General features: G+C 43.1%; 1 protein-coding gene across 2 annotated transcripts in view; it reads right to left on the minus strand.

Annotated features, from left to right (window-relative positions):
- The window catches only part of EYA2 (EYA transcriptional coactivator and phosphatase 2), a 300,174-nt gene that overhangs the window by 198,003 nt on the left and 78,171 nt on the right, over nucleotides 1-24,000 (minus strand). For both annotated transcript variants that reach the window (XM_050745166.1, XM_050745165.1), the window contains exon 2: nucleotides 3,643-3,761. In XM_050745166.1, coding sequence (XP_050601123.1) covers nucleotides 3,643-3,751 — 109 coding nt within the window. In that variant the 5' untranslated portion in view covers nucleotides 3,752-3,761. The remainder of the gene's footprint in view (nucleotides 1-3,642; nucleotides 3,762-24,000) is intronic.

Here is a 24,000-nt window from a genome sequence, read left to right on the forward strand (position 1 = left end):
CTTTTTTTCCTTCACAGCACCCATCACCATGCAACGTGCTATATACTTCTTTATCGTCATTGTCAGCTTTTTGCTTTGTCAGCACCCTAGTGTGGGCTCCATGAGGATAGGGTTTTCCATGCTGTCTCCCCAGTACTTAAAACCGTGCCAGGCACATGGTTGATTAAACATTTGTTCAATAAATGAACGAACAAATGAAGGAAGGAAGGGGTAGTTCCTTTCATTAGGAAAGACCTCTCTGATGAGAACTGAGGGAGGGCTGGTCCTGCAGAGCCTGGGTGAAGACTGGTCCAGACAGAGGAAACAGCAGGTGCAAAGGTCCAGGGCGCAGAATCATGCTTCTCAGTTAACGCAAAGGAAAAGGGGCCAGGGGCTGGGCCCAAGGAGCAAAGGTGATAGGGAGGGAGATGAGTTTGGGAGGCTTCCAGGGATAGACAAGTAGGGCCTGGTGGCCAAGGATAAGGAATTCAGATCTTATTCTATACTTTTTAAGTTAAAACTTAGTGTGCTTAAAAAGCATAGAATAAGTTTTAACTTAATATAAACCACTCCCTGTTTTAACTTATTTCATCCTCACATTGAGTCTGTGAGGTCGGTGGAATAATTACTCTCATTAAACAGATGGGGCAAATGGGTCTCAAGGAGGTTAGGCCACTAGCCAGGGTCCCACGGCCGGTAAGAAGCAGAGGTGAGAATGCAACGGAAGCCACTGGGGAGTTTCTTGGCTCCCTCCAGAATCCCCCTGAATGCGGGTCCTGTGACTCATGACTCTCTGGGGTCCTCCTTTGAGTAGGATCTTTGAAGCCACCTAGTAAAGACTCTGTAATAGAAGGAATGGCCCAGGACGAGGGAGAACAGGAGGCCAGGCAGCGGGAGAGGCATAATCCGGCACTTGGGGGTCACGCTCCAGGGTGGAATGTTCCCTGCAGAGTCTCTGGAGCTCACCACCTGCCCCATGAGAAAGAAAGTGTGTGTGTGTAACCTGACCTCCCTGGCGCTACCTGCTCTGAATTTGGGAGCAACCTCTCTCTGCCCCATCGCTTCCACCCTCAAAGCCTTCACCATGGCAGCCAGCTTGTTCCAGGGCAGTAGAAAGGACACTGACAGCTCCAGGTCACAAAAAGGAGTGTGTCTGTGGATTTCACCACTGTGCGAGAATTGAAGATCTAGGGTCTGGAGACTCTTACGGCTTGGCAGAAAGTGAGTTAGAAATGGTTTACAAGTGAGAACTCTGGAACCAGAGTGCCTGGGTTTGATTCTGGTATGACTTTAACCTGGTTACGTAACTCCTCCATGCCCCAACTTCCATGTCTGTAAAATGGGCTCATAGCCTAGTAGTTGTATAATAATTAAATGAGAAACAGTACAGAGTACTGATCAGGAGAATAAACTCTGAAGTCAGACTATGTAGGTTCAAATCTGGGCTATCTGTGCCATCTCAATCAAGCTGCTTGACCTCTCTGCATTTTGGTTTCCTCATCTGTAAAATGGGGATAATAACAGTGCCCACTTTTTAGAGTTGTGAAGATTAAATGAGTTAAATAGAGTAATGCCGGGCACATGACAAGTGCCGAGTGTTTGCTCTGACGGTGATAGAGAGGGAGGGGGAGAATGAATCTAGAGTTATGTTGCTTTGAACAGTGCCTGGCAGAAAGTAGGTGCTCATAAAAATGAAGGACAAAAGGGAGAGGCACGGATTCACCTACAGGACAGCTGCCTCTCAGCTCCTACTAGTGGCAGCCAGCAGGGAATGTGGAGGCCTAGAGTTGCTGAAGCCTTCAGACCTTTTTTTTTTTTTTTTTTTTTTTTGGAGACGGAGTCTCACTCTGTTGCCCAGGCTGGAGTGCAATGGTGCGATCTCAGCTCACTGCAACCTCCGCCTCTCAGGTTCAAGCAATTCTCCTGCCTCAGCTTCCCAAGTAGCTGCCACCATGCCCAGCTACTTTTTGTATTTTTAGTAGAGACAAGGTTTCACCATGTTGGTCAGGCTGGTGTCAAACTCCTGACCTCGTGATCTGCCTGCCTCAGCCTCCCAAAGTGCTGGGATTACAGGTGTGAGCCACTGCTCCTAGCCAGCCTTCAGCCTTTTAAGAGAAACTAGAACTCCAGATTTGTATGTGAGTGCTCCCAATTTTTACAAATTCACTTTTACTTAAAACATAGTGTAAACCAAACAAAGACAAACTCCAGGGCCAGATGTGGCTACGGGCTGCCCTGTGTGCAACCATGGTTTTGAATTTACCGTGGTTATTTGGTTCAGAGGAGAACGACGATGGAATGGTACATTTAACCATGCACCATGCCCCCAAGGTGTACCAGACACTTTACATCCCATCACCTCACTTCCTCCTTGTAATCGGCACCCTATGAAGTATGCCATTATGCCCCCATTTGACAGGTGAGAAAACTGAGGCTCAGAAAAGTTAAACGGTTTGCCTGAGATCATTTGGCTGAGAAGCAGTGGGGCTGGGATTCCCCACTCAGCAGCCTATGCCCTTTCCTGTTACTACCGGCTCTCAAATGAAGACAGTTGACTTGTGTCTCTACTTAAGTGGACTTGTGTCTCTATTTGGAAAGAAAATGATGACTGTCTTTGAACAGGGCTCAGTACATTTTCTTAAACTCTCACAGGCCCCAGGGCGGTTTACAAGAATGGTCCAAAGTGCCAGGAAGAATGAGGGTGCGCTCTTCACCATCCAGTTTTGGCATGAGAGCCCAAGCCACTTGGTGGTACTTTCATCAGTGCAGTTCCAGCTCTGTAACCAGCATGTAAGGAGAAATGTCATTGTCTTGCTGACAGCAATAATTACTCATGGGAGCCTGGGTTGGCTTCAAAGCCAATTCCTTGTGATGTTATATTCCGCTAGACACAAGTCACTTTGGTTTTCCAAGACAGTTACACAGCATTTGTGCCCCATGAGTTGGTGTCAAACAGATAGTGAAGGAAAAACAACGAGGGGGTCTCAGGACACCAGCAGCAAATCCCAAAGCCAGCCAAAGAAAGGGTTAAGCCCAATGGTTAAACATAATAGCTTAATGCCTTTTGCTAACTCCAAGCTCTACCAGGAAGGCTGACAGATCCGAAACAGAACAAACAATAGCTGGAATTGTTCTAGTGAAAACTAGTTCGACTGCATCATTTGCCAATACTTTTTTAAACAACTTTGATTCTTCTCTGCTTCCTTGACTCCAACCCGACCTGAAAGCAAGAGGCAGACGAGTTCTTGTCCTAATGTCAAACCCCTGTAAGCAAGACGCCTGCTTGGACAAGGGGATGGCAGAACAGAGTAGAGGACAGAGCTCAAAGCCGGAAGCAGACACTGCAAAACACATCCAAGGGCTGGGCCTGGGACTCACCCCAAAGTGACTATCATCTGTGGTGGTGTCAGCATTTCTTGGAATTGGAGACCAAGAAAGGAAGTTCAAGATACAAATGAGCATATTTTTATCTCTAACGATGAGACAGAATTGTCAGAGAGGCATGCCAAAGTTTTGGTTCAGAGGCAAGCATTTAAATGGCAGGGGGAGAAATTGTCCTAAGGACAGTACTTTGGAAAGGATGCGTGTCTGTCGCTTACGATATTCTCAGGGTGACCTAGGACCACCACACCTGTTGACCCAAACTCACAGCAGGAAGCCTACCTTCTCTGTCACTCAGAGTCCACACAGTGACGCCAGCACGGTGAAACTTCAGTTTCTCCAGACAAGCGCTGTTTACAGTGAGGCTGGCTGAGATCACTAGTTCTAGCATTTCCTTGTACCTGAAAGAAAACAAAGGGAAATATAATTTATTCATTAATTATGCATGCTTGCTAATGATTCCTATTTCTTTCCCTAAGAGTATAAATATTAAAGCTGATTACCTAAACCCAGCCTTCTTATAAATTCCACATGATAAAAATTCACTGAAGTTTTCATCAAAGGGAAATGAGAAATTAAAATGAAGTTCTTGCTCCCCGCTGGAGAATACACCCAGTTGATTAAAACATTCCCCTCCTTCTTGCTGTATTTTGCCATTAGAAAAATTATATTTTGGTCTCTTTTCAATGTCATATAAATGAGCCAGAGCAAACCAGGGCAACTTCCCAGCTGAGGAAGAGAGAGATAGGCAGAGAGGGAGCATTTGGATTTAGATTTCCAAAAGCCAGAGGCTTAGGGAGAACGTGGAGCTGACTGTGGTTAAGAGAGTGGGTGCGGTGGCCCACGCCTGTAATCCCAGCACTTTGGGAGGCTGAAGCAGGTGGATCACAAGGTCAAGAGATCGAGGCCATCCTGGACAACATGGTGAAACGCCGTCTCTACTAAAGGAAATAGAAAAATTAGCCGGGCATGGTGGCGTATGCCTGTAGTCCCAGCTACTCGGGAGGCTGAGGCAGGAGAATCGCTCGAATCCAGGGGGCAGAGATTGCAGTGAGTCAAGATCGTGCCACTGCACTCCAGCCTGGCGACAGAATGAGACTCCATTTCAAAACAAACAAACATGGTACTACTCGCACGGACAGAGAAAAGCTCAAAAGGCATCAGCATCATTAACAGCTCTCTCGGTGGCAATACTCCACAGTTCATCACTGTGGTCCTGACCAAGAGAGAACATACTGGCTCCTGAATTACCCATGATTTTTATAATATGCTAGGGGGGGTGGGCAGGGGGAGAGCAGGGATGAAGTCTCCTTTGGTCTTTCTCATTTTTTAATTGAAAATATTTCCAATTCTTGCACCATGTTGGTAGTCGCTCCTTCTAAATTCTGGCCGGGCGCAGTGGCTCATGCCTTCAATTCCAACACTTTGGGAGGCCGAGGTGGCAGATCACTTGAGCCCAGGAGTTTGAGACCAACCTAGGCAACATGGCGAAACCCCATCTCTACGAAAATACAAAAAAGTTAACTGGGCATCGTGGCACATGCCTGTGGTCCCAGCTACTCAAGAGGCTGAGGTAGGAGGATCACCTGAGCCAGGGGAGATGGAGGGTGCAGTGAGCTGTAATCGTGCCACTGCATTCCAGCCTCGGTGACAGAGTGAGACCCTGTCTCAAAATAAATATTAATAAATAAACTCCCACCCACTGGGTTTAGAAAATGAGGTTTCTGGTTAATGCACACACTACTATACATGGTGTAGCAATTTTCCAAGGTCTAAACTACAACCAGTAACATTTAACCCACAGTTGTCTTTAGAGAAAGGCTAAATTTATTGTGAGCACATCATTATCACAAGGTCATCCTTGGCAAGATCAGTTATTATTCGGTTAATGAAACACAATGTAGCGATCGGTGGTGTGTTGCTTATAAACTCAGATCCTGTTGTAAAAAGGTTGCAAATTCAAATCCCAGTGGGCTACCCACTACTTTGAGCAAGGTACCAAACTGCTCTCAGTCAAAAGTTTTGTCATCTGGAAAACGGTCATGGTGAAGATTAAAAAAGGTGATTCATGTAAAAAAAAAAAAAAAAAAAAAAAAAAAAAAAAAAAAAAGCACTATTTTAATAGCAACTTAAATGCTTATTCAAAATAAAGTTCAAAAATACAGCCACCCCTCAGTATCCCAGGAGCCATTCCCGCCCCCTGCCATGGACACCAAAATTGGCAGGTGCTCAAGTCCCTTATAAAAAATGGTAGAGTATTTGCACATAACCCACATACATCCTCCCACATACTCTAAATAATCTCTAGGTTACTTATAATGTCCAATGCAATGTAAACACTATGTAAACAGTTGTTATATGCACTGTTTTAAAATATATATTATTTTTATTCTTATATTTTTTTGCCCCGAACATATATATATATTAAAAAATATATATATATATTTAAAATATATATATATATATATATAAAATCTTGTTCTGTCTTCCAGGCTGGAGTATAGTGGTACAATCTGGGCTCACTGCAACCTCTGCCTCCCAGGTTCAAGTGATTCTCCTACCTCAGCCTCCCGAGTAGCTGGGATTACAGGTACACACCACCACACCCAGCTAATTTTTTTATTTTTAGCAGAGACAGGGTTTTGCCATGTTGGCCAAACTGGTCTTGAACTCCTGGCCTCAGGGGCGTGAGCCACCGTGCTCACCCCACCCCCTGAATATTTTTGATTTGTAGTTAACTGAATCCTTGGATTGGAACCAACTGTACTGTTAATGGACACAGATGCATTCCACAAAAAGAAAATTACACTCAGGAATGATCAACACTGTTTTCAAGAGAAAGGCTAACTCTGGGGGTAGGAGGGGATATAATTTTGGAAGTAACACCTGGGGGGCTTCGACTGTGTAGTGTTTTAATTCAGGGGCTGACACTACCTATGGCCCGTAAGCCAAATCCAGCCCACAACTGTTTTTGTGTGACCCGTGAGTCAGGAACGGCTTTCACATTTTTAAACGGTTGCAAAATAATCAAAAGAAGGATACTATTTCATAATATGTGAAAATGATGCGAATTTCACGTTTCAGTGTCCATAGGTAAAGTTTTATTGGAACACTGCCCTGCTCACTGGTTTACTATCCTGTCTGTGGTTACTTTCACACCACAGTGTTAAGTGGAGTAGTTTCAACAGAGACCATGTGTGGCCTGCAGAGCCGAAGGTATTTAGTATCTGGCAGCAAAACTTTGCCAACCCCTCTATCAGGTAAGCAGGATGCCGGGTACCCTATTTTTGTATGTTTTATCCATCTTTGTATGCCTGGAACACTTAATTTTTAAATAAGAAAGCCCTTATCTCAGGGCTTGCACATAGGAAATACTTTCTGTATAAGGATGTTTTGATCTGATGAGAGAATCCCACCCTGATATGGTTTGGGCTTTGTCCCCTTCAACTCTCATGTTAAAACGTGATGTGATCCCCAGTGTTGTGGCAGGAATTTGGGTCATAGGGGTGGATCCCTCATGAATGGCTTGGTGCCCTCTCCATGGTATGAGTGAGCTCTTGTTCTATTAGTTCACAGGAGAACTAGTTGTTTAAAAGAGCCGGGCATCTCTCTTGCTCCTTCTGTCACTGTGCGATGTGCCTGCTGGCCCTCCACCGTCCACTGTGAGTAACAGCTTCCCAAGGCCTCACCAGAAGCTGGGCAGATGCTGATGCCATGCGAGTACCACCTGCAGAACCGTGAGCCAAATAAACTGCTTTTTTAAAAATAAATTACTCAGTATCGGGTATTCCTTTATAGCAATGCAAAACGGGCTAACACACATACGAATCAGCTCTAGTGTTTACATGTTTATATTCTCTCTCTCTCTACTATACATATATGTGTGTATATATATGTGTATATATATACACACACACATATATACATATATGTGTATATGTGTGTATATATATGTACACACACACAGACACATACATACAATGTTTATATCAATGTTGAGTCCTAAAATGTCCCCACATATACATGCATCCTGGTACCTGTTTTTTTGTTTCTCAAACGCCACAGGCACTCCAGGATAGAGGCCTAGCTGTCTTGCTCCCTCTGATACATCAAAGCGTATCGTATGGTGCTTAGCAAATGGCAGACATTGTAGCTGTTATCTGGCTACAGGTGCCAGAAATTTGCATCTTGTCTAAACTAATTCCCTTCATTCTTTTGGGTGTGTGCAAATAATTAAAGGTTAAAAAAAATAAACAATGAGGTTAAAAAATATCACTAGTCTCCAGATATCCACATGCTATGAGAGTATTAGAAGTAGCAAATTGTTAGCCAACTGACCAAATCTGGTTAAAAACAAAGTGAATTGTTTCCCCCACTCCCTGGGGTTTAAAAATATTTGAGGTAGTTGCCAATATTTAAAAATGAGACAATTTCACATAAAAATCTAGATTTTCAGCTTTTGTTGAAACTACAAGAGTATTGCCTTATTCTTGCGTGGCAGCAGCCAACTGGCACTGAACAGTGGCTGCCCAATTAAGTCAAGGTACATGGACTCCATTTTGTCACAGTCCCCACCACTCCCTGCTCTCTTACATTTGACCCTCTTTTTCCATTTGTATTTCCTCCTGTTCCCTACAGGCATTTGCATTTGAGAGCTATGTCATATGTATTATCAGAAAAGCCTGCTAAGGAAGGAGACAGCAGTGTGACACTTCTGGCCTCAGTCATGTAACTTATTTACTTTGCTGGGTGTTGCTGTCATCCTTAAGAGCTCTTACACATCCAAAAGAGCATTTGTTGGTTTTAAGCAGAGCAGGAATGTGTTTGTGAGTCTGAACTCTGGGACAGAGTATTGTTACTAAGGCTTCTGGTGTATTCAACTTAGGTCCTTGCCTAAGGTTCTTGAAGGCCAAGCCAATGGGGAAATCATCTTTATTTCCTCCACAGCACTTGACACAGAATCTTGTTCATTCCATCATCCAATTACCAACTGTTGGAGGAAGGGAGAAAAGAAGGGGAAGAGGGAAAGAGGGACAGGGAGGGAGGAAATCTTATTTGAGCCATCACCTTCTTCCAACAAGATTTTTAAAAGTTATTCTTATTTTCCACCACACCCTAGACAATGACTCTGACATATTAAATATGTAAATGTTTCCTTATAAGTGATGCCATGTTATTTTATGTGTGGCATGTGTTTTAATTTAATGAATAATGTGCACAATATCTCATTCTGTTTAGAAGGCTTTTTATTTTCAGTCTGCAGATTTAAAAATGTGCATATTACTGGATGCATATCTAGCTTATAGTTATAAGTCTATATTGTACACCCACTCTATTGAATTTAAGCAATGCCCTGGTGGTCAACAGCTAGGTAGCCTTTATCTCTCAGCCACCTTATAAACAATGCTGCAATGAACATCTCCATTCATCTTCATTTTTTAAAATGCAGTATCTCTCCCTACATACACTATATACATACACATTCCTAAAATGTATTTATATCCAAGGTGGAGGATTTCTGTGTTATGGAGCATATGTGAACTGAACTTGAACAAGTACTAGCAGACTGTTCTTCATAATTCCTGTGCCATTCTAGATTCCATCAGAAGTACATAAGCATTCCAGTTTCACAAATTCCAGCTAACACTTGGCACTGCCCCACTTTCTACTTTTTGCCAAACTGATGCGTGGAAAGCAATATCTAATAGTTGTTTTGGTTTTCATTTCTAGGATTACTAGTGAGTTTGAGCATATATTCACATAATTGTAGGCCATATGAATGTTTGGAAATTGCCTGTTCAGATCTTTTATGCTTGCCCATTTTTCTACTGGGCTATCTTTTTTTTTTTTTTTCTCATTGATTTGCTGGAGTGTATTACAGAGTCTAGGTATTCATTGTGTTTTTTGAATGCTGTAAATTTCTTCTCTTAGTCTTTCATTTGTCTGTTTTCTTTATTTCTATTGTCTTTTGTAGAACAAAAAATCCTTACATATTTACCTAATAATTTCTTTTTGTAGGTATAAAAATCCTTTCTCTATTCTTGGGATTTCAAAATTTGTCTACATGTTAAACTATTCATTTAGAATTTTAGCTTTCATATTTAAGTCTTTAATTCATTTACAGTCTGCCTTTTTATGTGGCTTAAAGTTTAATTTTTCTCCATACTGAAGAAAACAAAAATAAGCCATTTTTCCTAATATGTATTAAACTGTACAGCTGAGTGCACCTCCCAGCTATGATGGGACAGCTTGTATTTTTAGCCAATCTCACTATCATGATCAAAAATAAAAGCTATAAAATATTGTCTTAAGGGATTGGAAGTCAACCAAGGCAAGTCCTGAGGGACCAAGATCCCAGAGAGATGAAAAACAGACTAAGTTTGACCTCTATCAAGTTTCCCCTCAAGACATTTGCCAATTTACAATCAAAGAATTAAAAAGCAACAGCTTAGAGTTTTTCAGTCTTGTGGAGCTGGGGAGACAAAAACTGGAGTTCAGGATTACTAAAGTAGTTAGGACACAGGAGCAAAGATTGTAGAAATATGAGAACCACAGAGGTATGAGTCTGATATTGTCGAGTTATTAGCCTTGAGGTATTTGCTGATACCCAGGCTGGGGGTGGTGAGAGGCAGAGAAACCAAGCAAAAAGGGGTAGCTATGAAGGCAAGAAATTAAGCAGAGCTTTTTTGCAGTTGCCTAATTACAGGAGGGCAAAAAATGATATTCACCCTCAATAAGGATGAGGAGCCTGGAGAAACACTCAAGGCTTTTAACTGGGACCCTGAAGGGTTACTTCCTTGGAGTTAGGGCAAACAAAATAGATCCTGCCTTGAGTCATCTCAATCCCATATTGGACAAACATGATTTGCCTCTACTATCATCAATAGCCAGAGGAAAAACATTTCTTTGGGGGAGATGTCATCTTCCAGAGTCTCCATAATGTTTTATGCACAATAGAAAAATTACCAAGAGACAAAACCAAATGATCAAAAACCAAGACAAAAACAAAAACAAAAACCTCACATGAGATTCGGCTATTGAAGTTGTCAAACATGGAGTCCCTAGCAACTGTGATAATAAAATTAAAAAAACTGATTTAAGATGAGAATGCTGCTAAAAACAACTAGGCTCTTTAAAAATGGAAATTACTGGTTGGGCATGGTGGCTCACATCTGTAATCCCAGCACTTTGGGAGTCCGAGGCGGGTGGATCACTTGAAGCAGGAGTTTGAGACCATCCTGGCCAACATGGTGAAACCCTATCTCTACTAAAAATAGAAAAATTAGCCAGGCATGGTGGCAGGTGCCTGTAATCTCAGCTACTCAGGAGGCTGAGGCAGGAGAATTGCTTGAACCCAGGAGGCGGAGGTTGCAGTGAGCTGAGATTGCACCACTGCACTCCAGCCTGGGTGACACGAACACAACTCCATCTAAAAAAAAAAAAAAAAAAAAAAAGGAAATTATAGAACTGAGAAATGAAATAAATAAAATTAAGAACTCGACAAATCAGTTGAACTACAGACTGGACATAGTGGATGAAAGAATTAGTGAACTGGAAGGTAAGTCAGTAAACAGATCTCAGGAATAAGGTTGAAAAACAGGTTTAAAAGAGCATAAAAGAAACATGGAACATGGTAAAAGATCTAGCACACATGTAGTAGGAGCCACAAAAGGAGAGGAGAGAGAGAGCAAGTCAGAAACAATATTTAAAGAGAAACTGACAGAAGACCTTCCCAGATGGATGACAGACATCAAGTCATGGAATCAAGAAGTTCTGTGAATCCCAAACAAGATAAATACAGAGAAAAGCATTCCTGGGCATGTGATGGTCAAACTGCACATGTGCACAACTTAATCTTAAAAGCAGTCAGAGGGGGAATAAAAGACATAATCTTTAAAGAAGGTATAATAAGACTGAGAATCAGCTTCTCAGCAGAATTGATGGAAACCAGAAAGCAATGGAATTTCATCTGCCAATGTGGAATTTTATGCCAGCAAAAAAAAAAAAAACAAAACTTCAAAATGAAGACAAAATCAAAATGAAACAAACCAAAATTAAGATAGTTTGCCATCAGTAAACCTGCACTAAAAAAGAATGTTCTGGAAGCATGAAAATTCAGCAAAGATAAAGAACAACGTAAAAGGGTAAATATGTGCAGCAGGAGGATAGATAAATATAATCAACATGTTTTAAGGACCTTGCATTTTCTTGGAAATGGTAAAAGTACTAATTTATAGTAAAGTTTTAGATATATCAAGGATGTATCCTATAATATTTAGGGTAACCACTTAAAGAATAATAATAAATGTAAACATTTCATGTACATATATTACATTAATTACAGTAAATGCAAACAGAATAAATACAACACTTGAGAGACAAAGATCACCAGACTGACTTTAAAAAACTAACTACAAGAGACCCCTTTTAAATATTACAAGAGACCCCTTTTAAATATTACAAGAGACCCCTTTTAAATAGAAAGACATACTAAGGTTCAAAGCAAGGATTCAATAATATGAATACAACACAAAAGAAAGCTGGCATTACCCCAAGTAGATTTTAAAATAAAAACCATTATTAGAGATGTACAGGGACACACAGTAATGATAAAATAATCCACCAATATATGATAATTCAAAAGTTTATTTTTTCCAAAATTAATGTGCATGAAGAAAGGGACTTGACTGATTCTAGGTCTCTGTTAGATCTAGAATCAGATCTGAAAAATCTCAAATACCTATAGCAATTAAAACACCTAGAGCAATCAAAACACATCATCCTTTGGAGGCAAATAAATGAACAGCACTAACAAAGCCAAAGCTACAGAAATATTAATCTTCACAAAGTAAACATGACCCTGACTTGAGAACCTGACAACTGTTCTTTCCTGCGGGCAGCTACAGCTACAGGCACTGGTGACTTGCAGAAGCAAACTATTAGCCACAGAGTACAGGAATGTGAACAAGCAACTCAAGGCAACTCAGTTTCCAGAGTTAGTAAAACTCTTCCAAAAATTCTAGTCATGGTTCTCATTTCCCAAGCACCTATTATATGCCAGGCAATTTTCCTGATCACATTTACAGTCTCTCTTTTAATTCTCTCCACCACGCTGGGAGATAGAAGGATCTGTCCTGTATTTTCTCCAAGGCCGACTAAACACAGATTTAAGTCTGAGCAAAGTGCAGTCACCAAGAAAATGTGAAATCGTTCCTGTTTGGTGAACTTATCCTGTTCTGCCATGAGGATCTAAGAAGAAACTTTTCAAATGTCAGCGCACTCCACCGACTGATGAATGGATAAAGAAAATGTGGTATGCATATTCAGTAGAATATTATTCAGCCATGAAAAGAATGAAATCCTGTCATTTGCAGCAACGTGGATGGAACTGGAGGTCATTATGTAAGTGAAATAAGCCAAGGACAGAAAGACAAATATGGCATGTTCTCAACCACATGTGGGAGCTAAAAAAGTAGATCTCATGACGATAGAGAGTAGATTGTGATTACTAAAGGCCAGGAAGGGTGGTGGGGAGGATGAAGAGAGGTTGATTAACGGGTACAAATATACAGTTAGAAGGAATAAGACCTAGTGTTCAATAGAACAGTAGGGTGACTATAATTAACAATAGCTTATCATCCATTCCGAATAGCTAGAATAAAGAGTAATTTGAATGATGCTAGCATAAAGAAAAGATACATATTTAAGGTGATGAAATCCCAATTATGCTGCTTTGATCTGTACACATTATATGAATGCATCAAACGATCACGTGCACCCTGAGAATCCGTCCATCTATTATATACCAATAAAAAAAAAACTAAACAAAACTGTAAAAAACTTCTCAGCACACAGTGAGTTTTTTGTCTTATGAACCACATTGTTTCATTATTGAATTGGAGGAGACCATGGAGGAGGGAGGCCAGTCTCTGGTGTTTGAGGCTGCTGAAGGTTTTAACCTGGCCCTGATTACATTGCTCAGTTTACGGATACTAGAAACAAAAACAGCTCACACTTACAGAGCATTTACTCTGAGGTTTAAATCTCTCTGCATGCACTGGCTCATTTCATCCTATGAAGTAGGTAGAGATAAGGAGACAGGTTCAGAGACTGACCTGGCCAGTTAGTGGTAGGGCCAGGATTCTCAACCAGGTGATCTGGCTCCAGATCTGTGCTCTTAACCACAGCTTGCAAATAGCTCTGGATCACAATTTCAACTCAGGGCCCATCGAGCTCTAAAGTCTACTAAGCTACCCAGTCAGAGCACCAGACCTGTTATCTGCTCCAGGGGTTCAAATCCCAGCTATGTCCTTGTCAGCGGTGTAACCTTGGGCACGTTATTTCACTTATCTGAGCCTCAGTTCTGTAAGATGCAGTAAATACTACCCTCCCCGCCAGGTTATTCTGAGGAAAATGAGTCAGAGAAGGCATTGGGTATTCAACAAAGGGCAGCCGAGATTATTTGCATTCACACAGACAAAAGCTTGAAACACACTATTCGTTTCATTCCAGGTAGACACTGGAAACTGTCATGAGGATCACCCGGAAACCACTGGTTCCTATTGTGGTTTGAGAGGCAGAGTTGAGCTCTCCTGCAATTTGAGGGGAAGGCTTCCTTCACATTCTCCCCACTCTCCCCACCTCACAATTACCTGAAATTGGAGACCAGCTTATTCTCTATGCAAGGGGAAGGAAGAGAGAACTCAGACAGCCTTCACGGAATCTGGGGGAGGAGAAAGACGTAGCTTCCCTTTCACGAAGGGAGGGAAGGGAAAGGAAGCAAAAGCATGGAATTCATTTACAAAAAAAAAAAATTCTTTCTTTGTTGCATTGTTGCAAAACCCTGATAGCCCGGCTACTTCAGAAGAGAGCCTGAAGGAGCGGGAAGAAAGGCATTCAAGCGCCCCCACCCTCTGGCCTCCTTGGCCTGCTGCTGCCTGCGGCTTGTGCCATTTGTTACCATTGTCACCACCCCTGTCCCTGGGGACTGGGAAGAAGTGGGGGAGCCTGAGAGATGACAGCTGGGGGGTGGGGGCAGGGGCAGCTTCAAAGGCTGGGAGGGATCAAAAGCAGATGGAGGGTCCCCAGCGGGTGGGCTGCTCACCTTTCCCCACCCCTGTGAGTGCACCAGCTACCTTGGCTGAGGACGGTGGCTCTGCCTGTTAGATGCAGAGGACAGATGGCCAGTCAGCCAAGGGGACTTTGGAGAGAGCCACTCCCAGCATCCTTCACGGGCTGAGAAATCAAAGCCTGCTGACTTCAATCACAGGCTTCTGAACAGACAGCAGCTGTGGCCCAAACCTGGACGTCTCTGGCAGCCTCCACCAGCCTCATTCAATTTCCATTCAAAATACCTCTGTGAATCACAAACCAGCTTGGCTTCCCCATTTCAGGGGGTAGTTGCTCACACCAAAAGCTCAGGATCACTCTTACTTCTCCCTCTCCTCCAATCCATCTCCAGGCCTTATAAAGTTCACCTCCACGGCCATCACCCAGGTCCAAGCCACCACCCTCCCTGCCCAGGAAGACCACCGCAGTCCCCCTGCCCACCTCCCTGGGGCCACCATGGCCTCCCTCCAGTTTGTTCTCCATGCAGCGAAAGACAGCATAAATGTGAACCTGCCCCCTCACCTCATCCTTGCTTATAACCTCCGACGGCTTTCCATTGCTCTTAGGATGAAGCGAAGACTTCGGAACATAGCCTTGATCTGGCTTCTCCTCACCCAATGTCTGATCCCAGCACACTGGCCTTTCTTTTGCTCCACGCTCCCTCTTGCCACAAGGCCTTTGCACATGCTGTTCCCGTTGCCTGGAACTCCCGTCCCTTCTGCTCACCCTGCAGAGGCCTCAGTTCCGGCAGGACTTCCCCAGGCCCTCCCTGAGTGAGCGATTTCCCTCCTGCAGCTTCCACAGGCCCATGGCCCTCTCTCACACACACCAGTCACTGGAACAGTTTTTACAGGTGTTTGTGAGTTATTTAATTTCCCTAGGTCTCCCCATGACTCTCAGTCCATGTGGCTTGGCTGGGACTGACCCTACTAACAGGCTCGGGCCTGGCAATTAACATCTCCCATTCCTCAGTCTATAGTGATTGGCTCCAGGATGGTGGTCACGTGAGCCACCTGGGGCCAATGGGAGGCCCACGATGAACTGCTGGAGAAGAGACGCTCTCTCCTGCTGCACACAAGTCCTGGAAGATGTCTACCTGGAGCCGTGGGCAGCCCCTTGCCTGCGAGACTGCAGACTGCCTTTGTGTTTTAATACAGGTGTATCACGCCCTAGGTGTTCAGTGTGAAAAATTAGAGTAGGAATCAGCTGTGGGTTCAGCCAGTGAAATTCAGCAGCTGTTGTCACTTCAACAACCTTGGGGAAGAACTCCACAAGCCACAAGGGTGTGATCACAAATCCCTCCTCCTGTCCACACCTCCATCCTCCTCTACCCTGTCTCCCTTAACATGGGGAAGGTGTCATTGAATAGAAGTTGTGGGACAGGGTTGCAATGCGTTGGGAACCATCTCCCCAGATAAATAATGCAAATTCAGTTTCTTTTGCAAAGGCTAGAAGGCAGATAAATGGATCAGGAACACAGGTGACACTAAAGCCATTCACTGATTCATTCATTGAGTCAGGCTGCCCATGATTTAGAATCACTGATGCTGTTTACGTAGCACACCAAAGAGCAAAGCTGCACTCCTTCACTAATTGATTTCATCTTTCTTCCCCTTCTCCTGTTCTTTAAGGGCCTTCTTAGACCCAGGGACTGTCTCAGGCATTGAGGATACAGTGTCCAACCAGACAGACAAGTTCCTGCTCTCCTGAAGTTGGCATTTCAGGTGGGATTTGCCATCCAGACTTAGTGGGAATTCCTCAATGGGTGATCCCAACTAGTCCACCTGTGCCTCCTTCTGCTGAGATAAGAATTGCATGGCCCTTTCTCTCTTAAAATAAAATTTTGGTTGCCCAAATAACATCTAAAAACATTTGTAAATACATTTTAAAATTTCAGATAAGATTAGAGTCACATTGGGGCACTACCTCCCACCAGATGTATCCACAATTAATAGGATAAATAGCTTATAAACACAAACACCCACACATTCATTAAAATATACAGTATTGTTTTTACAAATGTGTTTTGTGAATGTGTTGTTGACCGCTATTGATCATGTACATCTTGTTCCAAGATGTTTTTTCACTCTAATAATAAAATACCTTGGTGTTCATTCCATGCCATGACAGAGATCTAGCTTATTCTTTCTCATTGCTGCATGGTGTCTGCAGGTATGTCTGTGTCACAGTTCACCTGTCCAATCCTCAGGGGTCCCACGTTGTTGTTAGGATAATGAATTCCACAATGACTGGAGCAGGTCTTCTTGGGTGCACATACCTGGAGTTCTCTAGAAGTGATACCCCAAGGAAAGACTGCGGGCCCACCGGTTTAAAACCGTAAAACCCATTTGCATATCGCTCCTCAGAGTGGTGAATCCAATTTATACGCCCAGCGGAATGTCCCATGTCTTCATCCCTTGTGCTATTTTTACTCCCTGATTGGAAAGCTTTATCCAAAAATTCTCTTAGGGGCCAGGCACGGTGGCTCACGCCTGTAATCCTAGCACTTTGGGAGGCCGAGGCGGGTAGATCACGAGGTCAGGAGATCGAGACCACCCTGACTAACAAGGTGAAACCCTGTCTCTACTAAAAATACAAAAAATTAGCTGGGGGAGGTGGCGGGCGCCTGTTGTTCCAGCTACTCGGGAGGCTGAGGCAGGAGAATGGCGCGAACCCGGGAGGCGGAGCTTGCAGTGAGCCGAGATTGCGCCACTGCACTCCAGCCTGGGCAACAGAGCGAGGCTCCGTCTCAAAAAAACAAAACAAAACAAAACAAAAACTCCCTTAGGAAGACATAAACAGTTATTCTATTTTTATAGAGACAGGTCCTTGTTGTGTTACCCAGCAAACTCCTGGTGTCTACCTCCTGGGCTCAAGCAATCCTCCTGCCTCAGCCTCCCGAGTAGCTAGGACTACAGGTGTGCACCATCACACCTGGCTAGTGTTTTCATTTTTATTTTTTTGTAAAGACAGGGATCTCACTTTGTTGCCCAGGCTGGTCTCCAACTCCTGGGTTCAAGTGATCCTCCTACTTCGGCCTCCCGAGGTGCTGGGATTTACAGGCGTGAGCCACCGCACTCAGCTTACATAAGCAATTGCATACGCAATATGCCTCCGCAGCAGCCTATTCACAGCACCATCCTTCAGCCAAGCAGACTGAGTCCTAGGGAGTCTTATGACAAAGGGAAACCAGCTTAAGACCTGAATCTCAGTTCCAGACTAAACTCTCTCACCTATGTTTGATGAATTCTCATTCACATGAGCTCGGCATAGAATAAAAAATAAAAACGGCTAATGGGAAAGCTTTCACTCTACTTCTTCCTGGGTTCAAGTGATTCTCCTGACTCAGCCTCCCGAGTAGCTAGGATGGCAGGTGCCCGCCACCACGCCCAGCTAATTTTTGTATTTTCAGTAGAGATGGGGTTTCCCCATGTTGGCCAGGCTGGTCTTGAATGCCTGACTTCAGGTGATCCACCCGCCTCAGCCTCCCAAAGTGCTGGGATTACAGGCATGAGCCACCGTGCCCAGCCTGCTTCCCTCATTCTTGATCGCCTGTAAAACATGGGCCTATCATTTGGTCAATCAATCCAATTTTGCTGTCCCTGGTATTTTTAAAAACTTTTTTCATTTTATTTTATTTTATGTATTTGATTTTTTAAGAGACGAGATTTCACTGTGTTGCCCAGGCTGGTCCTGACTCCTGGGCTCCAGCAATCCTCCTGCCTTGGCCTCCCAAAGTGCTGGGATTACAGGCATCAGCCACAGTGCCTGGCCTGCTTCCCTCATCCTTGATCGCATGTAAAACAAGGGCCATTATTTGGTCAATGAATCCAATTTTGCTGTCCCTAGTATTTTTTTTTTTTTTTGAGATGCAGTCTCGCTCTGTTGCCCAGGCTGGAGTGCAGTGGCGTGATCTCCGCTCACTGCAAGCTCCGCCTCCTAGGTTCACGCCATTCTCCTGCCTCAGTCTCCCAAGTAGCTGGGACTACAGGCACCTGCCACCACGCCTGGCTAATTTTTTTGTATTTTTAGTAGAGACGGGGTTTCACTGTGTTAGCCAGGATGGTCTTGATCTCCTGACCTCGTGACCCACCCGCCTCCGCCTCCCAAAGTGCTGGGATTACAGGCATGAGCCACCGTGCCCGGCCGCTGTCCCTAGTATTGTTAAAAACTATTTTATTTTATTTTATTTTATTTTATTTTTTTATTTTATTTTATGTATTTTATTTTTTAAGGGACTGGATTTCACTATGTTGCCTAGGCTGGTCCTGAACTCCTGGGCTCCAGCAATCCTCCTGCCTTGGCCACCCAAAGTGCTGGGATTACAGGCGTGAACCACTGCGCCCAGCCAAAACTTTTTATTTTGAGATAGTTTTAGATTCACAAAAAATTGCAAAACATAGTGCAGAAAGGTCCTGAGTCCCCTTCAACCAATGTCTTCCACCCTGTGATTACATCTTACATAACCATAGTACAATGTCAAAGCCAGGAAACTGAGGTCGGTTCAGTGCGTGTGTAGCTCTGTGTCATTTTATCACATGTGCAGCTCTGTATAACCGCCGCTGCAATCTAGAGAACAATTCCATCACCGCAAAGATGTCCCCCCACCCCAGACCCCCCCGACCCAAAACCCTTAACCCCTGGCAACCACTAATCTGTTCTCCATCTCTAAAATGTCATTTCGAAAATGTTATATAAATGGAATCACGCAGTATGCAACCTCTTGATACTGGTTTTTTAGAAAAACACATGATGCAAGTCCAGATGCCTGCATTTTACGATGCGTGTTCCAATATTCTCTAGGCCCACAAGAGGCAACCTTCAAAAAGGCACCCAATGTGCAGTGACAGGCTGGGATAGGACCACACACGTTCTGGTTGATTCCTGGTTGGGTTCAGCAGGGCCCTGGAGCAAAATGTAGAACTTTATAGAATATGTCTCATGCAGAGCCATTAAAAAGAAAAAAAGAAAAGCCAAACCAAACCCACACCCCAACCCACAACCACCAAAACAAGGCACAAAGCAAAACACCAAGGACTCTTACTGTAAGGGAAGAGTCCTTCCTGCCAAGGATGGCTGGAGAACACGAAGTGCTTGAGGCCACTGGGGGAGTCCTGGAGTCCTGGAGTCCTGGTATCCTACCAAGAGGCAGGCAAGAGATCCAGGGAGGAAAGAGAATCCTCAGGTTGCAGAGGCATTTTGCTTTCAGATACCACACCAGCAACATTGTTCTTCACTGTTCCTCTTCCTTTCCTTCACCCCAACCATAGCCCATTGCAATGACCTGGACCCATGTGAAACCATTTAAACTGTGGCGAACTGTGTTCTGAGTCTACAGAGCAAGGGCCTTTTTATTGGGGGAAGGGAAACAGGCAGGAGAGAAATGTCGAAAAATGGGTAAGAGAAATTGAATATTGGAAACCAAATATGAGAATATCTTCACTTGGTCCAAATTATTATATGTGCCTCCATGAAGCTTGGACCACTATGAAAGTGAAAATAATAGTAGTTCATGTAGACTAAGCACTGTCTACGAGCCAGACATTGTTTTCAGTGCCTTTCATATTTGAGTCCCCTTAACCTTCCCAATAGCCCCTGTGAGGTTGATAGAACTTTAATCCCATTTTACTGATAAGGAAAGTGAGGACAGAAATTGAAGACATTTGCCTAAAATCAATGGTAAGTAGCAGAGATGGACTGAGAGCCCTGTGCTTTGAATGTTCCACTCTTCTGCCATCTGCCATTGACAGCAGCAGATGTCTTAAAATTAATCTCTTCTAATGACAGATCTCCTCTAATTACATCATTACCCTGAAATTGAACGAGCCATGCAGTGATTCATAAGTTTTTTTTTTTTTTTTTTTTTTGAGACGGAGTCTCACTCTGTCTTCCAGGCTGGAGTGCAGTGGCACGATCTCTGCTCAATGCAAGCTCCATCGCCTCCCAGGTTCACGCCATTCTCCTGCCTCAGCCTCCTGAGAAGCTGGGACTACAGGCGCCCACCACCACACCCAGCTAATTTTTTTGTATTTTTAGTAGAGACGGGGTTTCACTGTGTTAGCCAGGATGGTCTCGATCTCCTGACCTCGTGATCCATCCGCCTCGGCCTCCAAAGTGCTGGGATTACAGGCGTGAGCCACCGCGCCCGGCCGATTCATAAGTTTTTTAAAAAATGTTTTTATTCTTGTTTTGAGGTTGGCTTTTATTTTATACAATTTTTATGCAATTTCATATGAGTTTTATTTTTTCCTTCTCTTTTGGTCTGATGGCTTCATGGTGAAGGCTAGAAGTTTTATTTTTAATGAAAAATTTCAAACATATACAAAAGTAGACTGAACAGTGCAATGAACTGCTGTGCACCCATTACTTAGATTCAACAATGTTCACGATTTTTACCAAATGTGTCTCTTCACAGAATTTTGGTTTATTTACTTTTCTCTTTGCTGAAGTGTTTAAAACAAATTCAAACTTGAAGTCTCTTCTCTCCACCACACTTCATTTAAAAATATGGACATTTTCTATGATCACACCTAACAAAATTAACACTCATTCCTTGTGCTGTCTTGAACACAGTCCACATTCAGTCTTTCCCAACTGTCTCAACACACCCTTGTAAGCGTGGATTGTAAGATACGAGATTTAAATAAAGTCTGCACAGTAGATTTGGTTATTGTATCGCCTACATTTATTTAATCTAGAATAGCCTTCCCCTCCTTTTTATACAGACTGTAGATGTGTTGGAGAAACTAGGTTAGTTGTCTTGTAGACTATCTCACGTTCTGTATTTGTCTGTCTGCCTCTTTATGGTGTTGTTAATGCATTTCTCTTTTCATTGTATTTCCCATAAATTAGCTTGAAATGTGATTAGGTTCAGAGTAATTTGGGGGAGGGTAGCAATGTTCTGGAATTGGTGCTGGGCTCTCACCACTGCATCTCATCAGGAGTCCCAGGTGTCTCCTTTCTAGTGACACCACGAGGGCCCTCGTGTACAGGTAGCACCTCCTGCTTCCTCCATTATAACTTCCCCATTAACCTCCGATCTGATGGTTTCATCCACTAACGTTCGTGGCCTGAATCAATTCTTTCATTAGGAGTTTAGAAACTTTAAAATATTTATTTGTAAAGAAGAGAGATATTCCAGAATATTCCAATAATGTTAATACATTTGTTCAGCATTTACATTCTTGAAAGTTGCTGTCAAAATTCTTTCCTCATTGCACACTCCCAACCAGACTGTGAGGTGGGCAGAGCCGGCAGGAAATTGATAGAGTGGTGACTAAGCAGCTACCTCAGGTGCCCGGGTGACTGAGTTCAAATCCTGGCTCTGCCACTTGCAAATGGTGTGGGATCGTCCTTGACTTGTCTGCTTCAATTTTCTCACTTGCCAGATGGGGATAAAAAGGGTCCCCACCTCCTAGGGTTGCTGTGGGGATAAATGACTTCCTACTTGTGTAGTTCTGAGGGCAGAATAGGATACAGAGTAAGTGCTCTTCTCCACCCCTAGAAGTGAAGAAACTGGGAGGCCACCAAATCCAGTAAGTTTCCTCAGGTCCCACAGCTAATGACAGGCAGAGCTGGAACAAGGCGCAGATCTCATTTCACCACATGACACTGTGCCAATGGACTGTTTTCCCACATTCCATGTTTCCTAATTATTTTGAAATGATTGCAAATAATTAGGAAAACCACCTTTTGGCCGTAATGACTTGGAGTAATTAATACCCAAATGACCTAATATAACACTTAATCCAAAACCCTTCCCACCCTCCAATCTCACCTCCTGGAAGTTCTGTCCTGATAGCTTCTCCTGCAGGGACATTACCCTTTTTGCTATTATTTAAACCTAGTGAGTTGATTCCCACTTTATAGCTTTTGCACTGGCTGTTCCTTCTGCAACAAACCCTCTTCCACCTGTGGTGTTTTCTCAAATGTCACCTCTTCAGAGATTCCTTTCTTGATCATATTGTCAAACTCTTCCCACATCCCCGCAATCACCCCCTGCTTTCTATCCCACAACTGTGTTTTATTTGCCTTCTTAATTCTGATCACTATCTTAAAATATGCTGCATATTTCTCCGTTCACTTTCAGAGGCTGGGAGCTTTGTCTGTCTTGTCATTCCTGTGTCCTTAGCATCTAATAAAGTAATTGTAATCAGCACTAAACAGGCAATGAGTATCAGCAAAATGAATATTGAAAAATGACGCTGCAGCCTCATATACAAGGATCATGCACAGACCACTTATCATAACAGTTTTTATATTTAATTCTTTTTACAAAAGAAAAAATACACATGCTCGTGGTAAGAGTCAGAGCAACACATCAGGTGAAAAGATAAGTTCCCCATAGTCCCATTGATCTGTACTAATTATCATTCACGGTTTGAGTACACCGTGGTAGAGATTGTTAGGTGATTCCCCAATATTCTTTCTCTTCTCCCTTCTACGAAAAACAACTGATTCTTAGCAGGGCACTCAGCCACCCAGAATAAAGACCACATTTCCCAGGTTCCCTTGCAGTTAGGCTGTGCTCGTGTGACTAAGTACAGTCACTAGGGTGGAATCAAAAGTGATGCAAGTAACATGTAGGTTAGGTTCTTAAAGGAATGGGGTGGACCTTCCTCTTTTTCCCATTCCTATTGGATAGAATGTCATGTGATGGAGTCATCTTGGACAATGAGGAAAAGAGCAGCACCTTAAGGATGAGGAAACAAGATGAAAGGATTCTGGGCTGCTGATGACTTTGCAGAGCAGAGCTGCTGTATCATCTCAGACTCTCAGATGAGAGAGAAATAAACTCCTAGGTTATTTATGCCACTGTTATTTAAGCTCTTTGTTACACAGGGCCAAATCTACATCTGTCTGTATTTATCTACCACCCACTATCTCTTATCTCCTACCAGATCTTCTTCAGTGCATTTACTTGTGTGTGTATGTGTGTGTGTAGCAAATTTATATTATGGAGAATTCCAAAAACACTGCAAAAATACTCAGACTCATTAATGAGCTTCCCTAAACTCATTACACAGCCCCAGCACTCATGGCCAGTCCTGCCCCATTTCCACTTCATCTACTTCCCCCTGTCATAGTATTTTGAAGCAAATTCCGTAATATCATTTCATTTGTCAATATTTCCATGTAAGTCTCTCTCTAAAAAAAAGATCCTTTTTTTGAAAACATAGCCACAATATTCCTTAATATTAAGCCACAAAATTCCTTAATATCACCAAAACCAGATAATAGTTTAACAAAAACTCTGTTGTGTTTGATTTTACTTCCATTTAAAAATATACCCTGGACAGTTTTCAACATCAGTATACATGGAGCCGTCTGCTTCTTCTTCAACGTCTGCATAGTACTCCATTGAAATGATGTAGCAGAGTTTATTATTTAACCATCCCCCCACTGATGTACATCCAGGTTATTTACAGTTTGGGTTTTTTTCCCCTATTTTAATCAATGATGCAACGAACGTCTCTCTATCTCAGAAATTCTCAGCCTTGGCACTATTGAGGTTTTTGGGCTCAGTGATTC

This window comes from Macaca thibetana, chromosome 10 (assembly GCF_024542745.1).
Source record: "Macaca thibetana thibetana isolate TM-01 chromosome 10, ASM2454274v1, whole genome shotgun sequence".
NCBI classification, from domain to species: Eukaryota; Metazoa; Chordata; class Mammalia; order Primates; family Cercopithecidae; genus Macaca; species Macaca thibetana.